The sequence below is a fragment of the Opisthocomus hoazin genome, chromosome 1 (assembly GCF_030867145.1).
Source record: "Opisthocomus hoazin isolate bOpiHoa1 chromosome 1, bOpiHoa1.hap1, whole genome shotgun sequence".
NCBI lineage: Eukaryota > Metazoa > Chordata > Aves > Opisthocomiformes > Opisthocomidae > Opisthocomus > Opisthocomus hoazin.
The window spans coordinates 156,876,321-156,893,995 of record NC_134414.1 but is presented as its reverse complement, the minus strand read 5'-3'; the positions used below and the strand labels follow the sequence as shown (position 1 = coordinate 156,893,995).

General features: G+C 38.8%; 1 protein-coding gene across 8 annotated transcripts in view; it reads left to right on the top strand.

The window, feature by feature from the left end:
• Positions 1 to 17,675, top strand: part of MPPED1 (metallophosphoesterase domain containing 1) — a 65,371-nt gene that overhangs the window by 32,699 nt on the left and 14,997 nt on the right. For 7 of the 8 annotated variants that reach the window (XM_075443379.1, XM_075443349.1, XM_075443384.1 and 4 more), the window contains exon 4: positions 2,904 to 3,125. In XM_075443379.1, coding sequence (XP_075299494.1) covers positions 2,904 to 3,125 — 222 coding nt within the window. The remainder of the gene's footprint in view (positions 1 to 2,903; positions 3,126 to 17,675) is intronic. The other variant, XM_075443388.1, reaches the window with a different exon arrangement.

Below are 17,675 nucleotides of genomic sequence, written 5' to 3'. Positions count from 1 at the left end.
AAAACTAGTAGATGGAAAAGTGGTTGTTCTAAAGGTGTGGACACATGTAGAAACACAGCCATACAACAGCTGTTAGGCTGTGTGCTCTTGGGGAGGTCTTCGTCCTAGCTAAGGGCCGAGCCAAGGCTACAAATTGTGCAGTAGTGTATGCCCAGGGATGGAAAACCATGTATTTATGTTGGAAGGGCGTAATGGAATAAGAAAATACAGAACACTTTAAATAATAACATAAAAAGGGAAAGAAAGAAGTTGTAGGTCAGAAGCAGGAAAGAGTTGCTGCTTTAAGGTAGTTTTCAGGTAAATATTGATCAGATATTGCTAATGCTCGGTGGATCTTAGTGCTATAAAAGGCACTTGAAACATTCAACATTTCTCAGGATTATGCTGACTCACGATGTTGGGCTGTGGTCCTCCTGCAGTGTTGGACCCTCTGAGGTCAGTGGTAGGAGGACCGTGGTTTAGTTCAAAAGAGATGTTTCACATTCAGTGTTGATTTCTGCAGGTGGACCAAAGTGAGCGTTAGTAAGTATGGGTCACACTGGAAGCAGGGAAGATGGGAAATGTGTAATGAACATTGTGATGTGATAGCTGAGGGTCTTCATCTGCAGCCGCTCAACTGGCATCTTACACATATAGTTCATGACAGTGGTGCCCACCCAAGAACAAGGTTCGAAGATTTATACCTAAGACTGACTTTGCACTTCAAGAGCACTTGGAGTAAAAAGTGAAGCATGTTCTAAAGTCTTCTAAGGAACGTAGTTGAAACAAAATATTGTTAAATTTGTGTGCAAGAAGCAAAGAATACCCCTATTAGACAAAACCCCTAGGATTTAGAGGGTAAAGAGGGCTTGTAGAGACAAAGAGAGGGAAATAGGTTTAGCAAGTTGCCGCCTGGTGTGGAATGAAAGGAAAAAAACCTGAGCTGCAAACTCATCAAAAACACAGTTGTTAATTGAAAAGCTGACAGACCTGTAACTACAGCAGCGCTTCTGGCCGCCACTGTAATAAATGTAACTGTACATTTAGAGTAATTTGCTAATTTGCCTAAGTAACACCCACAGACAGCAACATGACATAAATACATTAGTGGAAGCAGCAACTATAACCAGCTTGTACAGGTTCTTGGCTGCTAGATGGATGGATCAGATGAGCTGGAAAAGATTTACAAAACAGAATAGAAATGGAATTATTAACAATATCGCGGCATGCAGGATTTCTTTATTTTCCTGTTTCCCAAGAATGCTTGAAGGCCTGTAGGTGCCCATACATACTGTAGCATTTAAGTAACATTTTGAACTTGTTTGTGTGTGATGTGCGCACACACAGAAAACTTGTGGAGATGGACTACACATCTGCAAAACGCTAAGCATTGCAGAAGCAAAAATGACAAAATTTACGTCTCAAGGAGTGTTTCAGGTAAATAATTGAATCGCCAACATTCAACATCTAATTATAAATATTTGAAAAGGGTTTCTGTTAATAAATGTCCTGAAGGCACATATGTATTGGGTCCACAGGAAAGACTGGAACCTGTACAATCAATTTTCATAAAACAGATGTTACAAGTGTCTGAAACCTGTGCTTTGGAGTTACCCAGATCTTTTCATTTGGCAAATAATGAGGCATGTGCACCTCCTCTAGGCTAGCACTGTTCTCTGTCTTCTGTTTCCGTAACTCAGAAGAACACTGTTGCATTTTATTCTTAAATCCTAATCATGCCAACTTTTGCCACTGCATATTGACTGGTGTTTTACATTCTCTAATTATCCTACTTGTAGTTTAGGCTTGGGGTCATCACTAAAGGTTTCTATGTTATCAACAATACATTTTTAAAAGAGAAAATGACGAGATTGCTGCTATGCAAGGTGGGTCTCATTTTCAATAAAATGTTTCTTTCTGCTCCCAGTCTCCTGTTCTGACAGTCTTCATCTTGATGCAAATTCATGGTGCAGAAGCAAAGCTAATAAATGCAGCTTTACATAGATTCTGTCTTTGTTTCCTCTCAGATATACTGAAAAGGCTTCTGTTGAGCTTTATGAGACAGGCGATCCCTGCTCTCAAGGGCAGAATCCAGTTGATAACCAAATCTGGAGTCAGGTGGAAGGCTTCTGTTGTAGTGCTGCTCTCAGGAAGCACCCACATATGTGGGCATACATATATTCTTGCCTTCAGCAGGAGGCTGTTGCAAGGTTTTTCCCTAAATACGGGTTGTAAAATAGTCTTGAACATGAGTCACTTTAAATTATAGTCCATGGATCTAAGGAAGTCACTGAGAAAATGGATCAGGAAAAAACCATGGGATAGAGGCAAGCTAGCTACGAGACTTCTCTGTGGGATGTGGAGTTTTGACAGCTAAACCAAATCCCTGTCTACCTTGAAGGCTTGATCTTAATGTCAGGGTAAAGAGAGCAGCAGACCGCCCTGGCTGACCCAAGTTCTGAGTCCGTAAGACCTCTTCAGCACAAGCTGACAAAGACCACAGCTCTGGGAGAAGAGAGCTGACGTTATTTTATGAAGCATTATGGCCAATCTTCTTTGAACCCTAATTTCTGTCAGAGAGTTATCATCACTGTCACAGTAAGTGATATTTGCAGCACAAATGGCAATTAACTAGAAGTAAATAGTAGAGCAGAAGTCTGCAGACTGTTTTTTAAGGTTGATGAATTGAAAGTAGTTTCAACACATTAATGCTAAGCATGCTAAGTCATAGTGTGCCCTGAAAAAGACAGCAATGTCATTTACCTGAAATCACCAGGAATTACAGTAACCCGTAGTGGGGATATGCTCGATTGTTTCAAATATGTGAGCATATTATAGAAATCATTAATAGTTTGTGAGTCTGTCTGTTTTATCAGATTGTCCATAAAACAAGTAATTTGTTTGTTTTTCACTGTTTTAGGTAGCCTGCCCTATGAGTACAAGATTGTGATAGCAGGAAATCATGAATTGACCTTTGACCAGGAATTCATGGCTGACTTAATCAAGCAGGACTTTTACTATTTCCCCTCAGTTTCTAAACTGAAGCCAGAGAGCTATGAAAATGTACAGTCTCTTCTAACAAACTGCATCTATCTTCAAGACTCTGAAGTGACGGTGAGGGGGTTCAGAATATATGGCTCCCCTTGGTAAGCAGGTTTTCAAGCATACATATTGTTGATTGCTGTCACATCAGCTGTTTCGGATGCATGAGCTATATTTGGATTGCTGTGTTAGGAATAAAAGTAATACTCAGTTTGATAAAGTTTTTACATTTACTTGTAATGAATCATTCCTGTGATGATATAATGTACTGTGGGTATTGTCAACCAAAGAAGGATGGGAAAACGATAGTGTGCTCTTTAAACTCTGACGCCAGGAGCACTTCTCTGACATACTCCATGTAGCAGGTTTTCGTGTCGTAAAGTACATTTTCTATACTTAGTGAGTTTATATAATTACAGGTTAATTTTATTGCAAGGGTACATTCTTTTGACAATTTCCATCCTATGGATAATATTTAAGGTTCATTAGTGTATACAGTAGTCATTTAACGCAACAAGCTTGTTTCAGTATTTGTTTAGGCTTTTTTTTTTTTAATGTCCCTCTGAATCTTACTTTTTTTTCTGCAGTAATAGCCTTCCTCAAGGTATAGTTCAGCTTCTAAACTAAAGTCAGCAAATCACTGGCAACTTAGTATTTCATAGATTTTGCTCTACTGCATATAGTGAACACTTAGAAATCCTTAACAGTATCGGAGACAGACGGGCTTTGGCTTGCTGACCTCCACCTTGGACCTTGTATGTGCTGCTTCTGTGTCTCTTACGTTACATTACTACTATGTTATTTCCGCTTACAGAACTGTAAATTTGGTCTGTTATGAGCATTCAGTGTACATTTAAAATAAGTAAAAATTTATTTTAAAAGGTAGGTTTTTAAGGGAATGTGTTATTCTTTCTTTTAAAATCACATCAGGCTGGAATGTAGCAAACAAGTTGTCAAACCTGATGCATATACCCCAATGTGAATTTTCAGTGTGAATAAACTGTGAAATCTCTTGGATTTTTTTTTGTAATGAAAATTGGCATTTTCCCATTTGGTTACTTGAGATGGGTGTTAATTTTCTCTGAGCTTATTATTCTACATTTGTCTACATTAAATAGCTTCCCTCTTAAATGCACCCTTCTCTCTCTGCCTCTTAGATCTCCAGATCTTTCTGGGTTTATTTCAACCTACCCACCTGCTGTGTTGTAGTTCATCTTCCTCTTGCGTCTACTGTGTATTCAATCAATGTACAATTTACTTCATTTTCCAAATTATTAGGGAAGATATTAGATGGTATCAGTCCCAATATTAACTTCTGAGAAATGCCACTTGGCATCTCTTCCCATTTTGACGTTCAACTGTAAATACTGTAATTATGCTCTGTTTACAATATGTCTGGCAACTTCAAATCTTCATTGCAATATTCGTAACCAGGCACCATATTTGCAGTGTCAGTAATAATTTTCCAGGCAGTAAAGTACCAAAAGTCGTATTAAAGTCTAGATACATTTAATTAAAGCAAAACACTATCTATAAAGTAGCACTAAGTAGAGGCTACAGGAAACCATTTGAACTTTCTGTGTGTCATTAGATCTGTAAAAATCTGTACGCTTTTGTCCACCCACTACCCCATAAATAATGTTTCTGTGAAATCAGATCTGCCGCATTTCCTTTGTGCACTAATCCTGTCGTTTTGCAGAAGTTGTCTGAGCTATCTGGCGTGACCTATTCTTCGTGAAAGAAGATTGCTTTATGTCTTTCATGCATTATGTCTAAACTTCCACACTACATGTTCCATAGTGTTGCTAACTCGTCTCCCACCCCCTTATGGTCCTGGAAGATGAGTGTTGTAAGGTCCTTTGAAGATCTTTGCTTACTCCATATGGGAGAAAGTCTCGATGAAAGTCTTCCAGCCAAACTGCTTTTTTTGCTTGTCATTATGCAATGCTGAATGAAGTTTCCATGCTAATTGATGTCATGTCCAGTGGAAACAGCAACAATGACAGTAATAGCTATAGTGAGTCGCTCTTCATTAGTCTGTCAGAACAGCAGAAGTAAGAAAGTCACATCAGCCAGCCCACCAGACAGAAAACTTCGGAGGAGAAACAGCTGTTTTGTGTGGGTTAAACTAGCAGCCTGCTAGATTGAAGGCTGTAGCACAAGTGTGTGCCTACTGCTCACTACTGTTCTTTAGTGTTTCATTTTGTTTCTGTACTTCATTCACCCTGGAAAAAGAGGTTTGTCATAGTTTCTCTGGGAAATCGGTCTCAGTTTCTTTCTACATCATAATAATGTAATCTCTAAAAAACTACAGAACTTTGGAAAACATTTCCATGGTGAATCTTTTTTTGCCCTTTCATCATGAAGTCAGTCCTTTAGAAAATGATTATGAACCTACTCAGGACTTCAAAGTTTAGAGTTCTTGAAGATCTCAGAACTCAATAAGAAAGCTAAATTTCATGCAGTTGCTTGCTTAGTGTCCTAAAATAATTTTTTTTCCAGCCTTGAAAATATGCGTCTAACTTTCTGAATGGATTTGTTTAATTGGAGAACTCCCAATTACAGTTTAAGTTTGTTGTCCATACATGACTCTATTTAATGAGCAGGTGAGCCATCTAGAGACTAGAAGACATGGGCCCCAGACCCTGCCTTTCTGTTTCTGGTTACAGCCCTGATCTTCTGTTTTAACTTCACCCTTGGTAAAAATAAGTACAAGCCAGAGATATCGCTGCTTTATAAAACAGGTTAATCAATATTTGCAAAGTACTTTGAGAATGCTGGAGTAAGGTCTGAGTGAGTGCCAACCAGCATTAACTTAGTGTGTTTTACCTGCAGCCATCTGCGTTTTTATACATGACCTGTACACATTAGAGTGTACTTCTGCTTAAGATGTTTTAGTTGCAAAGTAAACCATGAGAGCTTGATTGGTTTGCATAACATGCCAGTCTCTAAGGCTTTCTAAATATGTACCATTTGTGTGTGGTTAAATATTTCCAACAGCACTTGAGTATTTTGACCTCTATTATTATCTAAAACTCAGTGGTCACTTTTAATTGCATAGAAGAAGTGGGACACTATTTTGTCTCAGAAACCAATGCTCTAACTCTCCTGGGCTCCAATGGCAAGATTTCAAGTGCCAAATGGAGCGTCTACTCACTAACAAAAATTTAACTGCCTTAAATGTTAATTATGCTACTATTATCATCAAGCAGGGAGCAGCCATTTTGAAATGCAAGCTACAAAGCGCAAAAGCTGCTATTTAGGAATTAGTATTTGCAACACCGGTGTCTTGGACCACAGATTATCAGTATAGATGATGAGGTAGAAGAGTATAAAAACATTAGATGCTTCATGAGAAGCTTGGAATACCAAGATGTTAAATGTGTCGAGAGCAATCTTGACTTTTCAGGGTGGCTGTGTTTGGCCTAGGGGGCTGATGCTTTTGACAGTGCACCACATGGTGTTGGTTGTCAGATCTGGGTGAGCAGGGCATCAGTAAGAATGCAACGTGCTTTCTTCTAGCGTAGCCCAGATGTTGGGAACTGTTGGGTTTTTTTCCCATGTAAAGCCTGGACACTGTGATTTTTTTCGTAAAAAGCTAGGTACAGGAAGATGCACACTGGTTTCATCCCAGCAAAACCCAGGACGCAGCCAGAACATACTCACAGACCTGGAAGCAATCTTGTGTAGAGAACAGCTATAGTTGCTATGAGTGTAAACCACTGACTTTGGTTCCTCAGTAGCATTTATTGTAATTTGGAAAGCTGCTGGATGGAAAGTACTTATAAATACCCTAATTTATTCTGGACTGCTGTGAGAAAAGTCAAACTGGCAGACAGAGTGACCCAAATAATTTTATATAATAATTCTATATAATGTACTTTTGACTGCTCAGTGTTCCCAAAGATGAAGCCATTTTCCAGAGGGGTTTAATTTTTTGTTCCATAACATACAAAATCATAACATAAAGTAAAAATACAGCAAGCAGGAACACCAGAGAGTTGGCAGACCATCCATCCTTAGGTGTTTTTAGGACTTGGCTAGCCTGCCATGACTGACCAGATCTAGTGGTGGTGAGTGGTAGGGAGTGGTAGGTTGGACTAAAGATCTCCAAAAGTCCCTTTTGAGCAATGTTTCTTTGATTCTGTCGGTCCCCCTATGGAGCTAGAGGTAGGTGTCAGTGCTGATACCACAAATGAATAGGTGTCAACAAAGTCCTTACAATAGGGAGGTTTGCCGTCGATATCAAACTCCCTACAAGCAGTAGGTGGTTCCGAGAGGTCATTTAGAAGTCAGGAAGCTCAGATAATAGTGGAAATTTGAATTTGGATTTGAAGTAGAGGATCTTTTCTGTGTCATCAGACTGGGCATTATCTCTATGACGATGACATTCATGGAACCATATTAATAAATGATTAGTGAGTATTTTAGTTATAGATTTTCAGCCTTCTATTATAGTTCATTACCCCCACAATGTGTTACTATTTTGCAGGTAAGAGTTTTGATGTTAGCTACAGCTGGAACGAAGATAGGGTGCACAGTCCACTTGTGCCTCTGCACTGCTAAAGATTTTAGTTGCACACTTACACACTGCTCTTGCACAAAAAGCCCTGATGCATTCAGTGCAGAGGATCTGCTGTGCTTGCTGAATGAGTCAACTCTATGTTATTCCTTTTATAGTCATTATTCAGAATGGCCATGTGAAAACAAAAGCCTATAAAGGTGCACGTACGTGTATGTATTGACATGAGATCGCCTCTGTGAGGTTCATACTTGCATGTGTGATCCTGAGCATTGCTATGTTGGCTTCTCTGCTGCACAAGGTTCCAGTAATGGACTCTGCCCTACTATATATTTCTTCCATTGAGTTTTTTGCAACTCAGTAAATAACTTGGCTCTCTGTTCTCCTGTTGCATGCAATAACTAATGATAAGACCTGAAGACTAATAAATTGACCCCGAATCAATAATCAGAAGCTGGTTGTGTCTGGCAAAGGTTATACTGACTGTTTCCCCAATGTCTAGTATTGCACTTCTGCCTCAAATTTATGGAAGAGATGTGCGTCTGCAGAAGAACAGGTATTCTGTGTGTATGCTCTGATCTTGTAGAAAATGACAGGAATTCCAGTGGCATTTTCTATTAAAAAGTGAATTATTCTGCATTAATGGCAGGGTAAGAGTACACGTTTTACTTGACATAGCAAGAGAAATGCAAGTGGCAGAAAGAAAACATCTTCTTCCCTAGCCACTGAATTTCAGTAATGCTTCTAAGTGGCTGTACACAACTGTAGGAGAAACTTTGGTTCTCCTGCTTTCAAACTGGCATACAGGGTGGCAGGAGAGCTCTTTCAGTGCTTTTTTTCATTTTCCACAATGTGGGAAAGGAAGGCACAATCAAAGCCCTCTTGCCAAATATATGACAGTTCCATTATTTTAAGTGACATGCTGGCCTGGAGAGCTTAAAGAAGCCCTTCAGGATGAGATATCCTCCAGACTCATTATCCAGAGAGTGGATTTTTGCTTGGCTTTGATTATCTGGAGGGATCTATTCCTATGAAACAGAACCTCATTTTTCTTTTTGCAGAATTACATTTATTTTAGTGTCTATGTAGTCTCATTTCCTCCTTCGCTCTTTTGTTGTAGACCATCTGGAAGTTCAGAAGCTTTCATTTCCCAATCAGGGAAAATGGGAGAGCAAAGATTAATATCAGCCTGGAAAGACATTTGTGACCATTTGTCCTGAAGTGACAGACACCCGGGCTGGACTGCTGGGCATCTGTAGCTTCTCTCCAGTGGAACGGGCCAACAGCTCTCGTGCAACATTGTTGTTCAGATAATGGGAACTGAGTGAAGAAGGATAGGGGTGTGTATGTGGGGAGGGCGTTTTTTGCGGTTGAAGTATTGTTTTTACTGAGCTTAGCATTCTGGATCAGAGCCATTCTGTGAGCTCTGGCTATGTCAGAGAAGATGGCCAAATTCCTCCTGGTGTAAAAGACATCAGCCTATAGGTTGCATTAATGAGTATCAGCCACCAGCTCAGCCCAAAGCAACCTTGACAGGGGGCTTATTCTCCAAAGCATCATCCCACTTTGGTGTGAGGGCTGGAAATCTGTTCCAACCTGTTGGCCTTTTTCTTGGGGCACTGCAGCTCTGTGTACTACTCCAGTATGCAGCCGAGTGTCTTTACTCAACCTGTGTAATTCAGTGTCATCAGCAGTGCTTAGCTATAGACGTGTAACTCTCATCTGGTTTGTTATTTTCTTGTCTGATTTTTTTTTTTATCACAAAGTAGGTAACTTTGTTATACTCCTTCTCAAATGTTCTCTCTCTCTCTCCTGTGTGTGTGTCTGTGTTTGTGTGTCTGCGCACGTGCACACTTTGGCTAGGAAGACTGCTAACTTCCCTGTGTCAGTGGGGTAGTTTCAAAGAGCATGCAGAGGGAAAAATGAGGCAGACTTATTTTTGTTCCACACAGAATCCAGGCCACCCATACCCTAGGTCTCCATTTCAGTGCCTTCCTCCTCCATCTTTTCAAGAACAGCTATAATAGTCTCTTTCATTCCTCACTGACCTCAGTTTCCATCAGTAAAATAGTGTCGCAAAGATTTATAGATTCATTTCATGAGAGGGACACGCTTTCATTTTGCCAGTGATGAATCATCTAATGTTTACTTTCCCAGACCTTGTACAAATCTTTACAGTCATTGAAGTGAACATCAATTAAAATGAAACTGTATTAAAATAAAATATTGACTTCATTTAACATAATATACCTCCCAAGTTGGGAGTGTGGCTTCCAGATAGAGCAGCAGCAGCAGCAGCAGCGCAAGATGTTATATTGCAGGTTTCATTCCCTGTAAAATTCACAGAAAATAACAACTTCTGCCTCAGAGTGACCATGCTGATTCTTAGTCTTGATGCCCCTTTTAAATCTGAAAAAAAACCTGTTCAATACCTTGCACATGACTAAAATATACAGGGACTCAGCAATTGCTGTTATTGGACAAACCATACTAGAAGTTTTTCTAAGTATAATAGCTTCTTCCTATGTTCTCTTCTTTCTGCACCCTCACTTGGTCAAAAGATGAAAATACGAACAACTAAAGTGCAGTTGCTTCTGTACTGTTTCCTAAAGCAATAAGGAACCACTCTAAAATTCTTGCAAACCTCAGGTTAAGTAGAGTTTTGAGCAGGTGGCTTGTTTTCATGTCTAGCTCTGTCAGTGCTACTGTTTTGTATGGATGCATGTGGACATGTTAAGGAGTGCTGGGTTTTGGTTGCTCAGCAATGTTTTAAAAATGGTAGATGTTCCCTGGTTTTTAAAGTTGGGAACTATTTGGAGCTTTTTTAATTAGTGACTTTGAGTCAGGCAATCTAAGTGAGTAATTTAGGTAGACTGACGGGGTCCTTGAAGAAAATGAAAATCAGGAGTGGGAATAATAGACTCCACTCGTTGTTTAGAATTGAGGCATCTGAAGTTTCAGAAGTTCTGGGGAGAAGGCTGGCATCTAAGCCTACCTGATAAGGCTGCATTACTGTGGTTAGAATGCTGAAGATGCTTTATTTCAGACATGCAGTAAAAGGTAGGTGAGATGTGACAGAAGTGTAAGAAATAGCAACTCATTTAGAGGAGAGAAAGCAAAATTCATCATCCTGTTTAAATATATTAATTAACAGTCTGAGACACATAGATACAGGTTTAATTGTATTTTAATAGAATGCTGGAGTGATATTTTTATTTCCTCTTCCATACTTATCAGAAACCATTTTCCATTTTGGAAAGTGCTGCTTCTTAAACCTACAATACACTGTAGTTTAGTTTGCAGCATATGGAAGATCGTAAGAATGGTTTTTCCTGCAAAATGATTTTGATCTATTAAATTCAGCTGTTCAGGGAAGGTGGTGGGGAGAATTGTAAGATACTGAACTCCTGAAGTGTGAAAGGTTTTCCAGCAGCAGAAAGTGAGACTTAAGAGTGCATTCTGGCTGTTTTAACATCAGAAAGAGATCGCTGGATTGTTTTTCTCCTGATTTTTTCTTTTTTCTTTTTTTTTTTTTTTTTTTTTGCTAGTGGCACTTTGCTAAAATTGGTGCATTTCTTTTTTTTACATGATCTGGAAATACAGGAGATGTGAGTCTCATTCAGTAGACACGAGGTATACAGGTGCTGTTGCTCATGTGAGCAATCATACTGAATTCAGGAGAGGTCTTTTTAATGAACACTGCAGTACAAATGAAGTGACTGAAATGAATTAGCAAGAATCATTAACATTACTTAAAAACAATATGTATGAAACAAAATAAAAAGTTCTCAGCTCCAAGTGAATTTGCTATAGCATGTTAAAGGAACATAGTTGTTAGTAACTAATTAAACTCTGCAATAGGTATGTGAGCAAATGAAAAAGTAAACTGAACTACACCTGTTGTAGCCCATAAATATCAGTCAGACCAGTGTGATAAATTCAAGTTATTATGTGCTCCTGAGAAATTTTATTTTTCCATTTCCCACAAGATTTTTTTGAAGTCACAGCAATTTAGAATATCTTTTTTGTTTTCTTGTTAACGAATGTTCCAGAAAATGTTTTCTCTCAAATAAGATTTCCTCCCAACATTGCCCAGGGCTGAGGAGTCTGGAACAGTTCAATCCTAGAACAGTCACAGTAGAGGAAAATCAGTAAGTCAAACACCTTTGCATACTGCTTACTTGTATGTCATTGCGTACTGGGGGTTATGTATCAATTCTCTAATACTTTTCACAGTGGCCTCTTGCAGAAGGAGTTTAATCAGTTACTGAAGCCAAAAATGCTTTTCATCCACTTTGCAGTTGTGTTCCTCCACTGTGTCTGTACAAGCGTGCAGGACGTCACGCCGCCCACACGTATGTGTATGCTGAATCTAGAGCAGAAGTTACACTGATTTCACATCATATTTTGGGGCAAGTCCTGTTTCTTGTAATGTCTGAACTCACTGTGTGGCTTTATATTTCTGTATGTGAGTGGGGATTTGCATTTGCTTGTTTTGTGGCAAATGTTTCTAGCTTTAGTTATATTTGAGAGCAGTTGAAAAATATATTGCTTCAGTTTAATTAGCTTGGTAGGAGAAAGTCCCTTCTTGGGCAATAATTATTAGTTGTATATTATTAAAAGAAAGTAGTTCACTTTCAGTTACTTAGCAGAAATAATTGAATCTTCTGATCCAGTAAACTAGCTCACTTTGGATTCAGCTGATTTTTAATTTAAGACCTATAGAAGAGGAGACCTGTAATCTCACTACAGGGAATTGGCTTCACTTTCCTGCAGTTCATAAACCACGAGAGTGAAATTGCAATCCCCCACAGCAGTTTTCTCTTTATTTTTCACATTTGCTTGAAAGTTTAATTTTATGAGACCGAGCTGATTTTAAAGTTTAAAGTGCTTTTTTTGTTGTTTTGGTGCTTTTTTCCCCATTTTTTCTCAAACAAAAGGACTAGCAGCTCTATCTGTAGTCTGGGCTATAGTCTCAGACAGCAGCAATTTCAGGATGTTTCAAAGCTGTAAACACAGTTGGGTACTGCGATGAGCCCTTTGGCTATATTCCAGGAGAAACACAAATAGCTAACTAGTTTGGACCAGATCTACATGGAGCTGATTCTCAGCTGGAGTAAATTGGCAGAGCTCCACCAGCTTTTGAGCCATTTACACCTGGTAAGAATCAGCCTCTCTGCTTCATGGTAGCTTGTACTTATGCATTTTCCCTAGGTTTTTACACAACAGCTGCATTGCTATGGTGAGAAGTAGATGGTGACTTTACCTTGTGCTCTAGGTGAAGAACTGTAAACAGAGCCACCATCACAGAAACTAATTGTAACGCGGTTATCTCAGTTCCTTCTCTTTTCTCTGACCAGATTTTAAGGGGGAAAGTAATTTACCACTTGATGTGAAGCTGTTTAACATCAGAACACTTCCTTTGGATTTGTTGTTCATAAATTAATTTTATTTAATAAATTAGCATCGTTTAATACGAATTAATATGAGGATTTTCTTCGCAAGTAAGAAAGTAGAATAAATTTGAACCAGTATTACAACAGAGGGCTAGACCTGTGTGTGTCAAATATTTCTAATTACATAATTTACACCAGATAAGTATATGGGGTTTTTTAAGGTTATCTCAGAATTCCTAGCTAGCTGACTGAGCATCCGGGTGTTAAAGCTGTACCTTTTCGGTATAGGAAGTTATGCTGCAGCAGTTGGTTTCCACCACTGTACTGTGGGGTGAGTTTAGGACTGCAGAAGAACGTGAATTTGGAATTTAGGATTGCTTGGATGTTGTTCACTTCAGGTGGCAACATGGCATGTGAAGTACCAGTATGTGCTTTTTTAGACAAGAAGTCTGTTGCTAAATCGAAAACGTTAAAAAGAATACATTTTATGCATATATACACATGTATTAATTTATTAGTTTTGGAAGCATTTTCATGCTTGTTTAACTCAAAATGGCTTTGAATTTTCAAAGGAAAAAAAAAGGTAAAAAAACAAAAGGGAAGGAAAAAAGAAAAACTGGCAGACAGTTACTCCATATGGCCTAATTACTCCTGGTATTTTGAGAAGAGAGTGTAAACCTGGTTAGTTACTAAACTGAGAAGTGGCTACTGTGAGGGCCTTTTTTATCGATTCGCAGTGCACCTATTACACATCCTATGTGTTTTAGTCATGTTTCATCTAGGGACTTCCTCCAGGAGCTGCGCTGTAAAAACCCACAAGTATAGCGTCTCCCTTTGAAGGGATGTTCCGTCTCCTCAGTTAGCAAACTTCTGCGAAGTCTGAGGGGACTACAGTAAACACTAACTAGATGGATGTGTGGAAGAAGATCATTTTTCTTTAGCTCTCTGGTCATTTGATAGTGAAAAACTGTAAAGATGCCTTGCATAGATGGACCTCAAATTATTTTTCCTTACTGATTGGCCCATTCATGGCACATTTAACGTTTAAAGTGAGATTTACACTGTACTGTGGACAGAGGGACTGTTAACTCGTCCTCTCTCTTAACCCTTCATCTTTCCATGACTATCAGCTGTCAGTGTCTGAGGTACCTGGCTGTACCTATATGTTTACGTATTGAGGATCAGAGAGATTGAGGGAACAAACTGGGAGACATCAGGAACTCAAGACCTTAGCCCTGCGTTAAATCCATAAGACTGCAATTCCGTACAGTTCTACATTTGTACCCTCACCACTGAATCTCTTGGCTACTTATTCCAAATTAGCTTTTAAGTTTGTTTGTGGGGTTTATCTTCTTATTTTTAAAAAATATCAGATGGGATATTATCATCTGGCTCCCAGCAGAATGAAATAAGTATTTGCATTTGGTGTTGGCATGTTTTAAATTCAGTCTTTCATTAATTTTTCTCTATACCTGTTATCTTCTGTTTTCTTGTTATGAAGATAAAGTAGATTTCATTTTATTTTTCATTGTTTTATAACAGATTAATGTTTAGAAATGATCAGTTCCCATTAGTCACAGCTCCTTCTTTTCAGTCAGAGATGTATGAAATCCTTTACTAAACAAAAGATGAATGATTTCATGTGTAACTCAAATTGCAAAAGAAATAATTACTGACACAGGGCCATATTCTGATTTTTACCCTCCTTTCCTTTTGTGAAAACAATAATTTAATTTGATTTAGAGTTTCAAGAATGACAACCTTGGATGCAAAGCAAGCAAGGCAGCAAACTAAGAACACGGCAAACTTCCCCATGGAAGAAATGTTGTCTGTTGTGGCCAGCAGACTGATAGAAGATCTGAGTTCAGTTTGCTGCTCACTGCAGCCTCCCGAAGTAACGCTGTGCAAGCCATCGAGTGTCATAGCACCTACATTCCCTTCCCTTCTGCTTTCGCCTTTCCACCTGCTGAGCTCTACTCCGTGGCCATGTGTTCCAAGGGATAATCTTTTATGAGTTTAACCATCATTTGATTTTATTCATTTTAAGTATAAGGCCTTAGCTTTTATTAAAAAAGCCCTGGTTCCAATATTACAAATAGGTGAATCTAAGTTTCTTTTTTGCGTAATTTAATTCTTTTTGTACACTGCTTCCGTACCTCTTCTCTAAAATCATACCACCCTTGTCTCTCTCACATGGAAGTTAGCCGTAATACAAGCCTCCTCACACTCCTCAAAACTTCTGAAACCTGTTTTTCTTTGAATCTCAGTTATGCTGTTAAAATGCTCAGATGCCAAGATGTTGAACAGAATTTCAAAGCCCATAAGCAAAGAGTGCCCTGCCAGTCCTTCTTAGCACTAATGACCTAATAGCTAGTTTCATCCCTGCCTGCTTCAGCCAGTCCTCTTGAGTGCAAGGAAGAAAAGACAGAAAGATGAGTGTTATTTCACAACTACTTTAGATGTTGAAACAGCCAATACCCCATAAAAAAAAAAGGTGAATTTTTATGAATCCTTACTTGGAGAGACAATTGAGCAAAAAGCAGTAGAAATATTCAGTAAACTGGTTAGTTACTTACAGAGGAAAGGCTAAAAAGGCAGTTACAGAGATTGGGTAAATTCAGCTGACACAGTGATGTGGAATGTGAAAATACAAACACCTAAAGGATGTGAACACCAGGCAGACAGGGAAGGTATCCAGTGCGTGTGATACTGTACAGCCATGTTCACAGGACTGTAGCTAGTTAAATCAAGACCAGGAAAAAGTAGACTTAAATGTCCAACAGTGGGATTTCTTGGGTGGGGAGTCAGAATGTGTTAGAGTGTTGCCTGTGATTGCCAGCGCTGAATCTGTCTGCTTTTTGGTGCTCTGCGGCCCTTGACCATTTTTACCAGTATGACTTTCAGCATGCATAGTCCAGTCTTCTAAATATTGAATATGTGCAGCTCTGGAATTGCCAGGAAGGGGAGCAGGAATGAGAAGACTGATTTGGTCCGTGCTTTTCCCACTGAACTTCTTTACAATCACCAGCTAATACCTGTTTATTTTCCGATAGGAGGAAAATGGCAGCTGTTGTGGAGGAAAAACTGGAGCAAGTTAACATGTGTTTGTGAAGCTTTGATATGTATTTTGTAAGCAAAGGAGTTCTAGTGAGAGAACTTGCCTTTCAGCTGCAGAAAAAGATTTCTGTAGGAAACTTCATAGAAATGAGGAGGTACAATGCTCTTCCCATTGTGCTTTAGTTCTGTATTTTTTGCTACTAAAGTGTTTGCAAGATGCTGCCCACCAATCCCCTTGATACCCTAAGAGCTATGCAGTCAGTTACCACCCATAGCTCTCCGCCAGTACGGGACAATGCAAGGGAGCTTTCCCTTGAAGTCAAAGAGTAATTGCATGCCTACTGGTGGTAGAGTTTGTCTTATTCAGCTTCACAACCTAGATGCAGCTGATGCAGTAAATCTTGCAGTCCTGAAGTTCTTGTGGTAGCTGATGCCCTGCAAGCACTATGGGCAGGACTGTGGTGGGAATATTTCTTTGACTGCTTGCTGGCTGCCTGCCACGTTCGTCTGTAGCCGATGACCAGGTACTGTGGAGGGTCCCCTTGAGCTGGTACGTCTACAGGGAGGAAGGAATACATTCAAGTTAAAACGTTTAAATTGAATCAGAGTAATGGAGAATCAGATTTTACTCTCTCATTGCTTGTAATAGAAAAATGCATGCACATTGATAATTTTCCCCAGTCAACTATCCTTTTTTGTGTCTCCTTTTTGTAAGTCTGCTGAGCAGATTGAGGTGGGTACCAGTGGTGTGAAAATTGAAAACCTTCAATTTTCACACAAATTACAGGTCAAATGTATGTAGTGCATCACTGCCCTTCACAGTAAATCACATGTAAAACTAAGTTATGCCCCATTTAAATGACAGAAACATTCTTGGACTACATGGTAGCTCTTTCCAGTAGTAGATGAGTAAAAGACAAAAAACTAATAAATAATTATGGTGGTAATATGTTTGACCACGTTTTTTTAGTATGACTTTTCTCTGTTATTATTGTAAGAGAAAAGCTCCTTTCAAAGACAACTAAAGCACTAATGATAGCTAAGAAGGTCGTTCCTGGGAGGTTAAACTGGTTTAATTAGAATTTATGAGAAGGTTACTATAAGAGTGCAGAAAGATGTTAAGGGGTTAACCTATAAGAGATTACATTGTAGTCAGTGTTCTGTTAAAGTTTGAATTAATTTTTCCCATGGGTTTTTCACATTCTAATTTTCAACTAAATGAGACATCTGTTTCAGAAAAGGAAAATTTGCTATGGTTGTCATAGCAACTATCATTCCGTAAGAAAATTATTCCAATGGTTACTTTAGAACAGAAAGATAGAAATTCAGTACATAAAGCAACATCCGATTGCTAACACAAATTCTGATAATTCAGCCCTTTTTGTGTGGTAGATTATTTGACCTGCAAAACTTATTCATATGTTTTTAACGTAAGGTTAATTGTGCTGTAAACAAATTCACCTCCAATATATTTTCTCTCTAGAGTCTTAGATGTAGACAATCATTATTCTTATCATAATAAGACCGTTGAATTTCAGTAGTATGTGGAGAGACTCAAACTGTTCGCTTTAAGAAGACCTAAAGTTCATTTCTACAGATGAGCGCTTCACTTGAGAGGTGAAATACATTCATGATGTATGTCTTTAATTGCCAAATACATTTTTCTTGGGGTTTTTTTT